We start from the raw sequence: 14,297 nt of genomic DNA, 5'->3' as shown, positions 1-14,297 counted from the left end.
GAGGTTGGCAACGCTTGTAGACACTGAAGTCTCTTTCTTTAAAGTGAGTCTTATAGTTACATGTTTACGTTTAGGGTGAGACAAAACTTGCCTATCTTCAGTCATGAAAAAGTAAGGCAGCCAGTTTAAACTAGCCGTCTGGGCTACCACTAGTCAATGGGAACATCACTAGAGAGCAGCTTACCTCCCTATTTCAGGCACACATTAGGATAAGATAAAACAAATCCTGGAGTATTTTTCCATCAATGAGAAAAGGAGCCCATACGACTACTTTAGACTAGACAGATAACTTCTAGAGGGAACAAAACCCACCCAGTGAACGGGTTCCCAAGTTAAGCTGTTTCTTCTCTACTCCACAGAGATCATCAAAGAGGAAATTTAAATTCTTTTAGAAATTTAATTTCTGGGACTAAACCATCTGAAGTCCATGATTTTCATCTACATAGACAGGACTTTTTTTTTTTTTTTGGTGATAACCAAATTCTACATTCTTGTCTGGTATCAAATACCGAGGACTGAAGGATCTCTGCCTTCAATCCAGTATTGACTTCCACGTGGAGGATCTGAATTAGGAATTGTAATCTATTAGATATTTTTAGAATAGTTTATTCTTGCCAGTTTAGCTGTGAATTTCTTTACATCTGTGTTTTTCTAGCCTAACAAAGCAGAAGTTCTCATAGAGAATCCAAGCCCTCCCTCTACAGGCACTACAAAATAGCAGCTGTAGTCAGAACTAAACTAACATCCAGGCTTGAGGATAAATCCCTGTAGAAATTAGTGTAATTTGGCTCAGTTTCCCCCTAAAGCACGGGAAGGACTGAAAAACCACAATTGCTCCTACATAATGGCAATAGCTGTCAAATTCTGTTGAAACAGAAGAAGTGAAGTAACCTTAGGAGACGCCTGGATAACTGAGAAGTTAACAAAGCTGCATCCACAGTGTAGTAACACGTTTGGCCTCTACGTTTTGTGGTTATCACCGCTGTTGAAAGAAGCGTCTGCTGGTTAGAGACTGCCGGAAGGGCAAAGGGAAAAAACAAAATCCAATGCTGTGACTTCGGGCTAAGAAAATGTTGTCTCTCCCTCCTCCTTATATATAGAAAATATATTAAAAAAATGTATTTATATACACACAATAATAAAAATACAATAGAGTCACAAAAATAAACAAGCTCAAACCCAGTCCACACATTAAAAATACACATTATTTTAAAAGTGAAGGATATGGCTGTGAATTAGAGAGTCATGAAGGTTTGCACAGTGTAGGATCTGATCATGATTTACAAACTAAGGCTTCACGCCCAGGGCACTGCCGAGGGATTAATGACCAGCTGGGAACGTTGATAGTGTAGGACAAAGCTAAGGATCATTAACTCCAGCTAGTTATAAACTCCCCAGAAAATGCCTTATATTGAAATTGATATTGTGATTACCCATTTTATAAATAAAATAAGCAGTAATATTGAAGTAGCAAATTGCTTTTGCTGCGTCCCTTTTTCTTGCAAAGCTCTGAAAACTGGCACGTTCTGGGTGATGTGAACCTGGTGCTTTTTGAGAGTGAATTCTGCGTGAAAGCCAGTGAAATAACACTTTGTAGTGTAGGTCCTAACAACATACAGTTATTAGTTTGTTGGGCAGCAGAGCAACAAGCAATCTTGCACAGAATGCAAAGAAAACCTGAATGCCAAATTCAACGCAGATAACCTTGCAGAGGGAGACCTGATCTCTGCACTGAACAATTCAACTTGGCCTTGAATATCAAAAATTTTAAGTAAAAAACCCCAACCAACAACCACCTCCCCAGTTGGCACAAAAACAAGGGAGGTCTGTATGCCTTGAGTTTAATTTGTAGATCAAGTGTTGGGCATCAGTAATGCAAAGTTGGTACCAGTCCTTTCAAAGAACTCCTGTCCTTGAGCATGAAACTGCTTTACGTAGGGCCAAGGAAGATGCTCGGAGGGCTGGAGCCCCTCTGCTGTGAGGACAGGCTGAGAGGGTTGGGGTTGTTCAGCCTGGAGAAAAGGCGGCTCCAGGGAGACCTTAGAGCCCCTTCCAGTCCCTAAAGGGGCTACAGGAGAGTTCAGGAGGGACTCTTGACCAAGGAGTCTAGCGACAGGATGAGGGGCAATGGTTTTAAACTAGAGAAGGGTAGGTTTAGATTAGACATTAGGAAGAAGTTCCTTACAATGAGGGTGGTGAGACACTGGCACAAGTTGCCCAGAGAGGTGGTGGAGGCCCAATCCCTGGAGACGTTCAAGGTCAGGCTTGATGAAGGTCAGAGCAATCTGATCTAGCTAAAGATGTCCCTGCTCATTGCAGGGGCGTTGGACTAGAAGACCTTTAAAGGCCCCTTCCAACCGAACACATTCTCCAGTCCTATGATTCTACATAGGAGAAGCCCAGTTGCTATGCTGGGCTAGGCCAAGAGCGCATCTAGCCCACAACCGTTCAACAACAGCCTAGGAAAAGCTGTAAATAAGCTCGCATTAACCAACAGTTAGGAGTATTTTCCCTTTGACTATGCTGGGAAAGGTTCCCTGGTGTTCAGTCCCTGCATTCTCCCATCTCCTCCCAGGCAGAGTCTGGTCTTTTAGAGAGCAATGATCACAACTTAGTAATGCCAACTGGAAAACTGAGCGAAGACTGGATTTCAAAAGACAGGTAACTAGCCTCTTGAAGCGTCAAGAAATTACTCTTAGATCAGATGGCAAAAATGCAGGTCCAGAACATCTCATTCACACGTAATGCAAAGATTTGCTTACCTGTTCGTTAGGCTCAAAGCTTATCTCTTCTTTTTCTGTCCTCATAGCTATTAACTTTGTGCTACCGGAAGGGTCTGTCTTACTGTCCAACCGCTCCAGTTTTGGGGGTATGTCTGGTAAACCAATATCTTTAGTATCATCTTTATCTAGCAAGTAGCGAAGTAGTGCATTATTATTCTTCTTAGGACTCGCTGGCTCCTGTTTAACAGTCACCTCTGAACCAGGAGCTGTGCTACTGGACTCCTGGTTCAGTTCTTTGCCTGTGGCCTCGGCCGTGAGCTTGGCCAAATCTACAGGAGAACTACTGTCCTGCAATAGTCTGTGCAAAATTTTATGCTTCTCCTTGAGCGAGGTTCCGTGTGCTGAACCAGACCCAGGCAACCCTCCCGCGGAGTCCTTGCTAACGTCTCCCAACGTACTGGACAAAGGCGAAGGCTCCATCTGATCCGATTTGGTGGTCAGCAATTGTAATAGCTTTGTCTGGCTTTTTCCGTCGTGCAGTTTATTCTGTCCATCAGGTCTCTCGCCACTGACAGCCGGTGGCATGTTGCTCTCGCTGTTATCTTTCTGTTCTCCTGAATGGCAGCTGCTCTCTGCTTGTCCAGTTGTACCTTCCGATTGCTCCCCGTATAGTCCAAAGCAGTCTTTAGAGTCCAGGCTTCCCATCTTGCTCAGCTGGGGAGGATTCATATTCACAGGGGAATTTTGCAAATTTCCCATTTTTAGGTCAGGTGAAGCCAACGACGATCCTAGAGAAACGCCGTGGCCCTCGCTGAGGGCCTGAAGTGCGTTCAGGGAACTGTTGGTGTAGTTATGGCTATTTCCTGTGCTGCTGCAGACTCCCACGGGCGAATGCAAGCTTCCTGCAGGGGAGAACTGGCTGGGTGGGATGCGAGGGCTTCCTGCCACTCCAGGGCTCACACGATGCCTTGGGGAAAGCATAGAGTTTGGCTGCCCCGGGTTCATGCCGGGGCTGCTTTGTGAGGGGCTATTCATTTTTAGTGCATAGTTACTACCCTGAGGAGTGGATGCTTGTATGCTCGAGACATGGTTCATTCCCCCTGAACCACCGAACCTGCCTGCTGGCATGCCCATTTGTTCCTTTGGGCCATTTATGGCAAAATTTATATTGCTACTGATGGTCATATCCTGACCTGGGTTCCCACTGCACATGGCCTGATGGGCAGGGCTGCTGGAGCTGATCGGGTTCAGTATCTTCCCCATCCCTTGTCCAGTCAAATCCTGATTCATTCCGCAGACGTTCTGCTCTCTACGTGGGCAAGGGGAAGAAAAACAAGCCGTGAGCTAAAATGACAGTGGCCAACTTGCAATTACATTGCAGAAAAAAGAAGCAAAACCCCAAACCTTGCTTTAAAATAACGCAGCAAACCTACAACCACAAACAAATTGACAATTTGACAAAAGTGATGTGCAACTCTCGACACGGCTGCACGTTAACAGTATGGTTTTTCAGTACCTCATTAACAAATCAGTGGAAGAGAGGGGAAAACAAAATTATACCTCATTTAAATGACAGCCACCAGAAATGCAGAGTGGTTACAATTTCAGACTCTCTCCCCTTTCATGTCTATCCCTTCTCTACAATTTGGCAAGAGCTAGAACCGACAGAAATCTCATCTGAAACGTACGACCCAAACAAATGCATGTTTTACAGGACAGCTGCGGACAGCTGTTTGCCGGAGTTTTGAATTTCTAGGAGTCAGCCCCGCCGCAAGGCTGGAGCGGGCTGTTTGCCCACCAGGTTCACAGCGAGAAGAAAGTTGAAAAAGTCACATTTCTAGCCTGCCGGAGCCCCGCGGTACTGCTCCAAACCGGCCTGTGAGCCAAGGGAACCACCGGATCCTGCTTCAGGATGGGAACAGTCTGCGAGCAATGCACTCCTGCACGAGCACTTAGGAAAAGAAGAGAAGAAAGAAACCCCCCCATCGCCCCCCCCCCCCCCCGGGAGCTGAAACTCTTATTTTAGAGATGTAGGCTGTAAGAGGGAGGAAACAGAAGAGAGACTCACACAGAGAAAAATCTCTTGTGAGAGCACCTGAAGGTCACTTGTCTTTTCTTCAGGAGATTTTAATTGTGTATGGGAGGATGAGATACACTTTTTACCCCTATGCTAAAACTGAAATCAGAAAAATCAGACACATTCCCAAATGTTAAAAGCTATAAAAGAGAGACAGCCTCAAGTAGATTAGGAAGGAAAAAAAATGAGGTTCTGAGAAAAAATTCAATTCAACTCCGGACTTCCAAAACCAAATACTAATGGAACATTCCTAATAAGTATTTTCGATGAGATGAAAACCATTCCTACTCGCAAAGGAAAAGTGCAGAGAAACCTTCGCGTTTTGCTAAAGCAGGAGAAGTGGGAGAACTGAAGGACACAGAGCAGTGAAGCTTCTTGCTCTCTATTTATTACCTCAGGTATAAAGGCGAAGGCGAAGAACATTAACTATAAAAAGAGAGGTGGATTTTAAAAACCTTATTACAAATACAATAGTACCAGTGTTCCGCTAAAAAAAAAAAAGAAAAAAAAAGGCAAGAATACTTGCAAGTACCATTTTTAACTTAATGGTGCTTTTTTAAATTTAAAATTTAGCACTTCCTGAAATACCAAGTATATTCAGCAATCCAAAGAAAACAAATTTCAGACAGCTTTTGGTCAGGTCCATTTCAAAATCTACAGTTTCTGTAAAATGGTTTCAGTTTTAATGACGTTTAGAGCTGTTTTCTTCCTCCCAAAAAAGTGATACTGTGGATACAGGGAAACAGCATTGTCATTACAATCAGCAAATAAAACCTGAAAAAAAATCTGACACAAAAATACCAGGACACGCAATGGCTTAATTCAAATTTTATGTTTAAGTTCTGAGGCGAGTGATTATTTATCCTTGACTTTAACATATTATTATAATGTCTGTGCCTTTTTAAAAAATAAAACCTAATAGTGGTGGCATTTCTCAGGGTTGGACATGTGAAAGTCACTACTCCAAGCACCAGAAAAGACAAGGAACGAAGAGAGACAAGGAGTTAAAATAACGCAGTTTGTCTAAAACGCAGTTCTAATCATCAGATCATATTCTTTAAAGAAGACCCAGGGCCCAACATGTGACTGTGAACAACAGGAATTCAATCCTTCAAAGTTGTCTAAATCTAAGTACATTTGGAAAGTTTCTTCTGCCTACAATGCAAAATACAGGAAATTAAAAGACTGAAATCAAGAACATGAGATTAAAGGAAATTTTGTATGTTTAATGGAAGATCTTGATATGAAAATCACAGCATGCCATTTTCAAGTCCTGAATTATCTATTTTCCTGCTGTAAGCACTGAATTCAAAAACTTATTTTGTTGCCATGCGATTAGTTCTGGGTCAACTGAACGTTTCTCAGCCTCAAACAATCTATTTGCTTTGGCAACTCTTTGCTTTCCCTGTCTCTCCGCAGAGCGTGGGTGCGATAAACGCGCGAGGATTTTACCTGTGAAGCATATGCAAGGAGATGACAAGCTGAGGTTCGCTGGTCGTCTGAGAACGGATGAGCTTGCTCTTCGTTTGGGCCGAAACGATGGTGCCGTCAGACAAGGAAAAGCGATAAACAGGACTAAATGCCAGTCCCTGCCTTAGCACTGCAAGCAAGCAAAAGAACGGAATTAAATTAATGAGAAACTATAGGACGGGTAGCTCGGTTGCTCAACAACTTGATGTTCTACATCCGTCAGCACAAACGCTGCATTAATTAAAAAAAAGATAAAAATTTGAGAATAAATAGATGGAATGCACGTATAATAAAGGATCCCACGTACTGTAAGGTGATCAAAAGAAAACCTATAAGGAGTGACAGCAATCACAGGACAGACACTATGAAATACAGAATATTTCAGGAGTGGACCAAGAAGTCCTCGATGTCCATTTCGCTTTTCATCAAGTATGTGTCTAACTCCTTATGTTCCTCATACATTTTTTTTTCATCTGCACCATCTACATCACGATGATTAATATAAATGCCTTTAGTTTCTAAATCATCTGTTTCCATTAGCCTGTATCTTTTCCTCCTTATTGCCTGCTTAAATTATCTTGTAGCAGTTACTCTCACTACTACTTTAATTTAAGAAGTACATAAATCTCTTGCATGGGAACAATTAGAAATGAGAAGAACTGGAAAAAAAGAAATTATTACTTTTTAAAGAAGAAATGAAAAAATATAAAGCTCAGACAAATTACAAATACAATTACCTAAACCAGAACTGGGGCTGTGCTATCATTCCCCAGCGTTAGATACGTCTGCATTTCAGGTTTGGGGTTGACCTCGCCACACATATTCTGCAGCCCTTCACTTTTCAGTGCAAATCTGAACTTCAACAAATTCAATTCCCTAACTTCTGTAGACCCCTGTGACATTTCTTTAATTAGAAATGAAAGTCATGCTATGGAAAAGCAAAATCTCCAAACATTTATTTCTACTGTTGGCTCTTCGCCATCAGTGAAACAAATGGGATCGTTTTCAATTCCTAGTCCAAAAGCTGTTCCATTAGGATTGCAGATATGGCAGGAGGGAAATACTTAACTTCAGAATTTTCATTAAATTGTTTAGAGAAAAAATAGGAACTAAGTACTACAAATACTTTTAATTTCCTCTTTTTTCATACATACACATTTTCTGTGGTTTTTCTTTTTCTTTTTTTTTTTTTTTTTTTTTTAATTAATAATATCATCTGATCTTCGTTTCATTGCTTGTCTTTTAATATTTCCTGCTGTAATGAAATGACATGGTTTTCCAAGTGTGGCTTTATTAAATAGTCTCCTCTACAGAGCTACCAGATTTCCAGCCTCGCAGGACTGGTTACGATTGCTTTCCTTCCCTCTCCCCCCCCACCGTTATATATTGTTCTGCAAGGTTTTAAAGTATTATTTAGGCAGTGAGAAAACAGGAAGCACAATTTAAACAACCCGGAGGGGGTTTTCAGAGTAAAAACGTAAAGAAAAACAAAAACCTACAACTGTGAAACAATACAAAGCAGAATTTCACTGTTAGGTATGTCATTGTTTCAGTTTAACCTTTGGGCACCAGAAGGTCCAAAGCTCTTAACTTTAGCATATACCACATCAGGAAATTCCAGTACTCAATGCCAACAGGATACAAGTGAAATCTCTACTTAAATCATTTTCCAAACTAATTCTTTAAGCAAACAAGAATGTTTCCGTATTCCTCTTGAGGAAATGCTATTTTTCTGACTGCGGCCAATAAAAACTTACCCTATATTTTGCACTTTATGCTGAGAGTTAATTTGAAAGCTCTGTGGCTTTTGTCGTTTATCGAGCTAATGCTGATTATTTTTTTTTTTTTTCAGACTGTAACACTGAATTACATGTAGGAGACCATTGCTTTTGCTTTGCTTCTACTCTCTAACCATAATGACTTAAAAAATGCAAGGGGTCCCGCAGTCAAGTGCAAAGATGCTACTGCCCAAGATATGCCTTGTTTTTCTTCTCCATGCTGCAGGGCAGGAGAAGGAAACATTTCAGCCATCGCTCCTCTCTAATACCGGATCCTTGGCAGAAAAGCAATTTCAGAGGTTTTCCCCTCCTCCAGTCCCTTCACTTCCACAAGAAGTAAAGAGCCCAACCTCATTTAGACTAATTCTACCGTTTATTCCATGATCCTAAGCTTCTCCTGCAAAATGATACAGTGTAAACTCCAAGCCACGTATATTTTTATCACTTCACAGGTAGCTTAGAGAGGAGCCACTCAGATCTCGGCACTGGATGTAGGAGCAGCTAATTTGCTCAGGAAACGTTTGAAGAGGACTGAAGTAGTAAGTGCCTGGATGCCAAACCAGAAACTCCTAAATCACCTTTGGCAGAGACGGATCCTTACCTGAAACCGCTCTCTAAGCCCCTGCTGTAACTGCAATTTCAGATTAACTTCTTCAGTTCTGACCGAAATCACAGCAGGAGACTGTGAACTTTGAGCACTCCTGCTGTATACACCCCAAAAGCTGTCATCTAAAAGATCACAGTATTTCTGTGCCCCCGTATTCCCAAAACGAAACCTGAAGGTTTCATGAAAGCAGAACATATTAAAGCATATTTAATTAATGCCACGCGACTAAAGCTTTTCTTTTTTTAATTTTTTTTGGGGTGTATTTGATGGAATAATTTGAGATTCCAATTACAATTTAGTTTCCAAGACAGCGTGGCAGTTGTTTAATGACCACGGCAACTAGTTGTTACGGGCCAGCTGTAAACCCTGTTCTGCACACATGAACCCAAAGAACGATGCTCCTGCACCGGAAATATTCGAGTTATTCCCCACTGGTTTTGAAAGGACTTTCCAGCGGACAACAAAGGATTATTTGTTTTTAGTAATTTGGATTTGTGTTACTAGAGTTAGCGGCATCAGGGTTTTATGAAAAGAAAAATCCCCACCCAGTCGCTACCACAGAAACTTCTTGGGGAACCTTTCACGGTGCGGTACTCCCCTAGATCCCCATAATCCCGACTGCGTAGATGTGCTTGTGGTGTATCCTGTAGCACTTATCAGCTAGATACAGTACCACGATGTTGGTTTCCAGTGCTTCATCTCTGATAATTCACACCCAGTGCTTCTCACAGGAAACGGGACAATAAAAGTCCATTTTTGTAGAGAAAAGGAATACAGGTCAATGAACCGCAATGTGCGAGCTGAGGTTCTGAAGAATAATGGGCAGTGAATGTTTTGGTGGGCAACACTCAGGGGTTTTTCTTTCTTTCTAAAATAATTTAGAAATTTGGGCCTCTTGCCACGAAAAAGACATTGAGGGGCTGGAGCGTGTCCAGAGAAGGGCAAAGAGCTGGTGAGGGGTCTGGAGCACAAGTCTCGTGAGGAGCGGCTGAGGGAGCTGGGGGTGTTCAGCCTGGAGAAAAGGAGGCTGAGGGGAGACCTTCTCGCTCTCTCCAACTCCCTGAAAGGAGGGTGTAGCCAGGGGGGGTCGGTCTCTTCTCCCAAGTCACAGGCGATGGGACAAGAGGAAACGGCCTCAAGTTGCACCAGGGGAGGTTCAGATTGGATATTAGGAACAATTTTTACATGGAAGGGGTTATTAAGCCTTGGAATGGGCTGCCCAGGGAAGTGGTGGAGCCACCACCCTTGGAGGTATTTAAAAGCCGGGCAGACACAGTGCTTGGAGACATGGGTTAGTGATTGTTTTTTTTATCGGGTTAGGTTGATGGTTGGACTCAATGATCTTAAAGGTCCCTTCCAACCTAGACAATTCTATAATTCTGTGATTCTATGATTCTAATTGTGACAATTTGAAGATTTAAAGCAGCCTCCAATATATCCGGTTATAACAGGGAAAAAAGCGCAAAACCTCTCTAGAGAGAGCCACCACGTGTCAGGCAAATCAGCCTGAAAAAGAGACTGTCAGCGGCCCTTGATTTCTCCATGTAAACACAACAAAGAGAACACAACCCAGAGATACAAATGACAAACAGTTTAAATATAGAAAGTGCTAAAAATATGAAACCTAACCTTCCTGGTGGTGTCTCTTGGCAAAAGATATTTCTCCCTCGTGCTGCGAATGGAACCTCTGAATGCACCTTCTCACCAAATCCTCCCAGCCAGGTTTCATAGCTGCTCGCATGGTGCTTGTGTCCAGTGAAGTTATTTTGCCTGATATCAGATAAAACATTCGTTATAGCAATTTCCCCTTTGGGAAGGGGTAGGGAGAGGTGGGGGGTGAATAAAAAATTAAAACCTCCTGTTTCACAATACCTTGTAGATCCTGGCGAGTTGTAAAGCTCTCTGATGAAGGAAGAAGCGGTCTTTCCTTCATTGGAGCTCTTCTTGCAACACAAATCAAGCAAGACTGCAAATCTTAAAGAAAAATGTTACTTCAGTAATTTGTACCAGAAGAGGAAGATTTTGCTTCCACAAAGAATTCAGAAATAGCTTTAAAAAATTCTTTAAACCTTTTTGGACCAAAAGAATAAATTTTATACCAATATAAGGGCAGACAGAACTTGGCGGTTTCACACCTTCGTTATTTCCTACAACATTAAACAACACAGGAGAGCTGGGTTTGCTTTCTTTTTTAGAAGAAAAACTATCAAGGACTCCACCACGGCCCAAAATTATTGGCAAGTGTTTCCGCATGTATCTGCAGCAGCTCAACCACTCAGGAGATAAGTAATAAAGAATATACTGCATGCACAGGGAGCATGTTTCTTCAACACTCCCCATTTTATACTTTCTAAGCCACGTTTCTTAGACATGCCCCAAATTAACTCGCTGTCCCTGAGAAAGCAGCTTCAGAATAAGCCATTTTTTTACTTATCTGAATACTTAAAACACAATCTCAGGAAATCTACCTGCTGAAGTAGTAAATGGTAAAGGAAATGGTAAACCACGATTGTCTTCAAATTCTAAGAACTCAAAAAAAAAAAGAAATTGCCCATTGAAACTTTCCTCCCAGTCAGCTACATTCTTCTCACAATTGCAGTGATATCAAACTAGGGTATCTCTGCAAAGTAAACAGAGTTTCTCCCAATTGCAATTATATTCATTTAACAAATAGGTGCATGCAAGTGCATACGCTCATAAGCCAAGACGAAAGCTGAATGAAAAAGGAAAAAACCTACAATGTTTCAATTTTTCAGGATTTAGAAGCCACTTTACCTCACTTTATCAACTGCACCAAAACTGCTGACCCGCAACGGCATGGAAAGGGAAAATAGGAACACCAATTGAAAGCGTTAATTACCTTCACCGTCCTCCTTGAAGGAATTTGGTTGAGAAACAGCAAAGCACTGCATAGTTTCGTATTTCTGATGTGCTTCCTGGTTATCATGGCCTTCCTCAGAATCAGCAAGAGGTTTCACCAGCATCCGACAATTAAAGGTATGGCTATTACGCCGAGGAGTGTCACCAGACCAAGATCCTCCGTTCACTGAGCAAAGCAAAGATCATACAGTGAGATAAATCTGGTAGCAGTCATTTCTGCTGCTTATCCACAGGAAATTAATCAAGGTGCTTTGCAGACTGGTTGGGAAACAAGCTCGTTTAACAACAACAATCTATTTTTAATATTAGAGCCCAAACCAGCACATAACAAGGTAATTTATAAAATTATCATATTTTAAGAGCACCGCTAATTTTTTTTTTCTTAAGTGACTTTTTCAAGTGACATAGTGGAAAAGCAGGATAAAAGTCTAAATATTGGTGCGTGTAGAAGTTTTACAGCACAGTGAAAAGCCTACTGGGTAGATCAAGTTAATTTATGTGCCACAAATAAATAAGACAGTATGTGGGATCTGTCCAGTGAATTTAGAAGTAATTAAAAAAAAAAAGACAGCAGCATTGTATAAAAAGCTGTGTCCAGATTAAAAATGGGAAGAAAAGAAACTAATATGCATTTATACAAATAGGAAACAATAAAATTGGGAATATATTGAGACACATAGTGTTTCAGTGTCTAATCTACAAAAGGAAAGGTTGAGAATGACCTGGGTGCAGTGATGGATAAATCTAAAGCTTAAGGCAGTGCTTAAGACAAGTAAAAAAGGAAACAAAATCCTGAGATGCACAAATATAGGTACTTGACATCAGTCAGAGTGAATTAATGTAACACCACATAAGGAAATAACAGGGTCATATTTAAAATACTCTTCACTTGCCCTCTTCAGTCATATAATGCAATAAAGGCAGTAATTTATGGGCTTTAGCCATTTACATTTTTGATTGTTCAGGGGTTTATAAGTGAAGTCATAAAATGCTAAAGTGAATTGCATAATACTTTTTAAATGGCTGTGAGTAAATGAGGTGCCCAGTATTGGCTTTCTCTTTCACCTCCTCCAAAAACCAATGACATTAAAACCAATATTAATATTAATCCAAAAATGGCTGCAACTAACAAAAAAGCATTTTTGAAAGATAAGAATAAACATTGGTGAGACTAAAAACATTGAAATAAAAATTCTAACATAAGGAGTTGTCTGATTTTTCTTTTATATTCCTCCTTTTTGGGGCCATTCTTAGAACAAGCATCCTCGACCAAGAAGAGCTCACACAGCTAATGCTGTCTTTTAGTGATTCACTCTGGAGATCCATTAAAAATATCAGCTAACATGAGTTACTAAGAGTAATTTTAACAAAGAAGAATCTGAAAAGAGCGGCGGATGCTTTTGAGAATAATATTAATCATTCATACGGCCTATATACACATTAAAAATAAATAGAGTGTATATGATGAAACTGTAAGTAGTGGAAGGACATTAAGTTAAGTTATCGAAACGCTGATTTATGCAACCAAAGTTAAATAAATAATGGTATGATATGAGGAAAAGATACGTACCTAAAGATTTTGGCAGCAGGATTTTGACAAATTCATTGTGGTCCCCTACGTGCAGGATGCTATATATGCTTGTGTTCATCAGCTCTTCTTGGTTGTACCTCAGGTACTGTGTCACATTCTCAGAAACAAACACAACGTTACCTTCTGGGTTCACTACAAAGAAGAACCCATCCAGGGCCTAAAGGGGAAAAAAAAACAGAGAGAAAAGGATATAGAGAGAAAGACAATATCAAACAATCAGATTAACAACAAGATACCCAGAAATTAAATATTCCCTTCAGAAGACACGGCTGAATCTTTCTGCATCCATCCCGGTTCTTATATTCTAGTCTGTAACGACAAAGGACACACCTCACATGGAGCATCTCATCGTACTTACATCAAAACACTGTAAAAGCACAGAAAGGCGCACGTCTTGCAAACTACTGAAACCCACAAGTGAAAATAAACCAAATCCCCCACCCCGAACAAACAAAAATAAATAATGGAAGAGGTTGCTACCCATCTGCCTGCCTGTGAAGTAAGAAACCTGGACCAGAAGCTGGTTCTGCCAAACCCAGAGCCCGTTCACTCCTCTATGCAGCACAGGGAGACTGATCCCAGGAGAACATCCCAGGATGTGCTGGTACCAGGCAAGAAGAACACCGGCAGAAAGAAAAAGGCTCTCTCGCCATCATCTGCACAGAAGCGAGGCCCCACGCAGCCAGGAACACGATGGATCAAAAGCAGAGACGGGCAAAGGGAGCCGAGAGCGAGCAGCGAGGATGGGGCAGAGCTTTAGTCCCCGCTCCCAGGGCCGCTTTCATTTTTGTTATTATTTGACACCAGTTGAATTCAGTTTACACGTGATCCAGGGAACAGGAACCAGACTTTCACCTCTTCGACTCAGCTCCACAATATTCCAAAGGACTTAAAAGTTTCTGCGAGGAAGTGTCTAAATTAGTCATTTCTGCTGATTGGCTTCCCCCCTTTATCTCCTGTGACGGTGACAACCTAGCTACAGCATTCCTTCCGTGGTATCTGCTGCCTGTTACCTGAAGATCGAGCCAAATACTACATCGCTTCTACCTGATGAGGACAAAGTAATATTTGAGTATCAGTAAGAACTTCTCATGCAAACTTTCTTTTCCTTGACGTGCGCAAGCATGACTGTGGGTGATAGAAACACTTCAGAATACATCCCTCTAACTTT

General features: G+C 41.3%; 1 protein-coding gene across 1 annotated transcript in view; it reads right to left on the bottom strand.

Annotated features, from left to right (window-relative positions):
- The window catches only part of NCOA2 (nuclear receptor coactivator 2), a 220,711-nt gene that overhangs the window by 47,480 nt on the left and 158,934 nt on the right, over nucleotides 1-14,297 (bottom strand). Inside the window, exons 7-12 of the mRNA XM_074146655.1 lie at nucleotides 13,106-13,283; nucleotides 11,516-11,701; nucleotides 10,528-10,629; nucleotides 10,285-10,425; nucleotides 6,253-6,400; nucleotides 2,763-4,032 (exon numbers count right to left, since the gene is read on the bottom strand). Of these exons, the coding sequence (XP_074002756.1) occupies nucleotides 2,763-4,032; nucleotides 6,253-6,400; nucleotides 10,285-10,425; nucleotides 10,528-10,629; nucleotides 11,516-11,701; nucleotides 13,106-13,283 (2,025 nt within the window). The remainder of the gene's footprint in view (nucleotides 1-2,762; nucleotides 4,033-6,252; nucleotides 6,401-10,284; nucleotides 10,426-10,527; nucleotides 10,630-11,515; nucleotides 11,702-13,105; nucleotides 13,284-14,297) is intronic.

The sequence above is a fragment of the Numenius arquata genome, chromosome 4 (genome assembly GCF_964106895.1).
Source record: "Numenius arquata chromosome 4, bNumArq3.hap1.1, whole genome shotgun sequence".
Taxonomy (NCBI): domain Eukaryota; kingdom Metazoa; phylum Chordata; class Aves; order Charadriiformes; family Scolopacidae; genus Numenius; species Numenius arquata.
The sequence above is the reverse complement of the archived record's forward strand: the minus strand, read 5'-3'. Positions and strand labels throughout refer to the sequence as shown.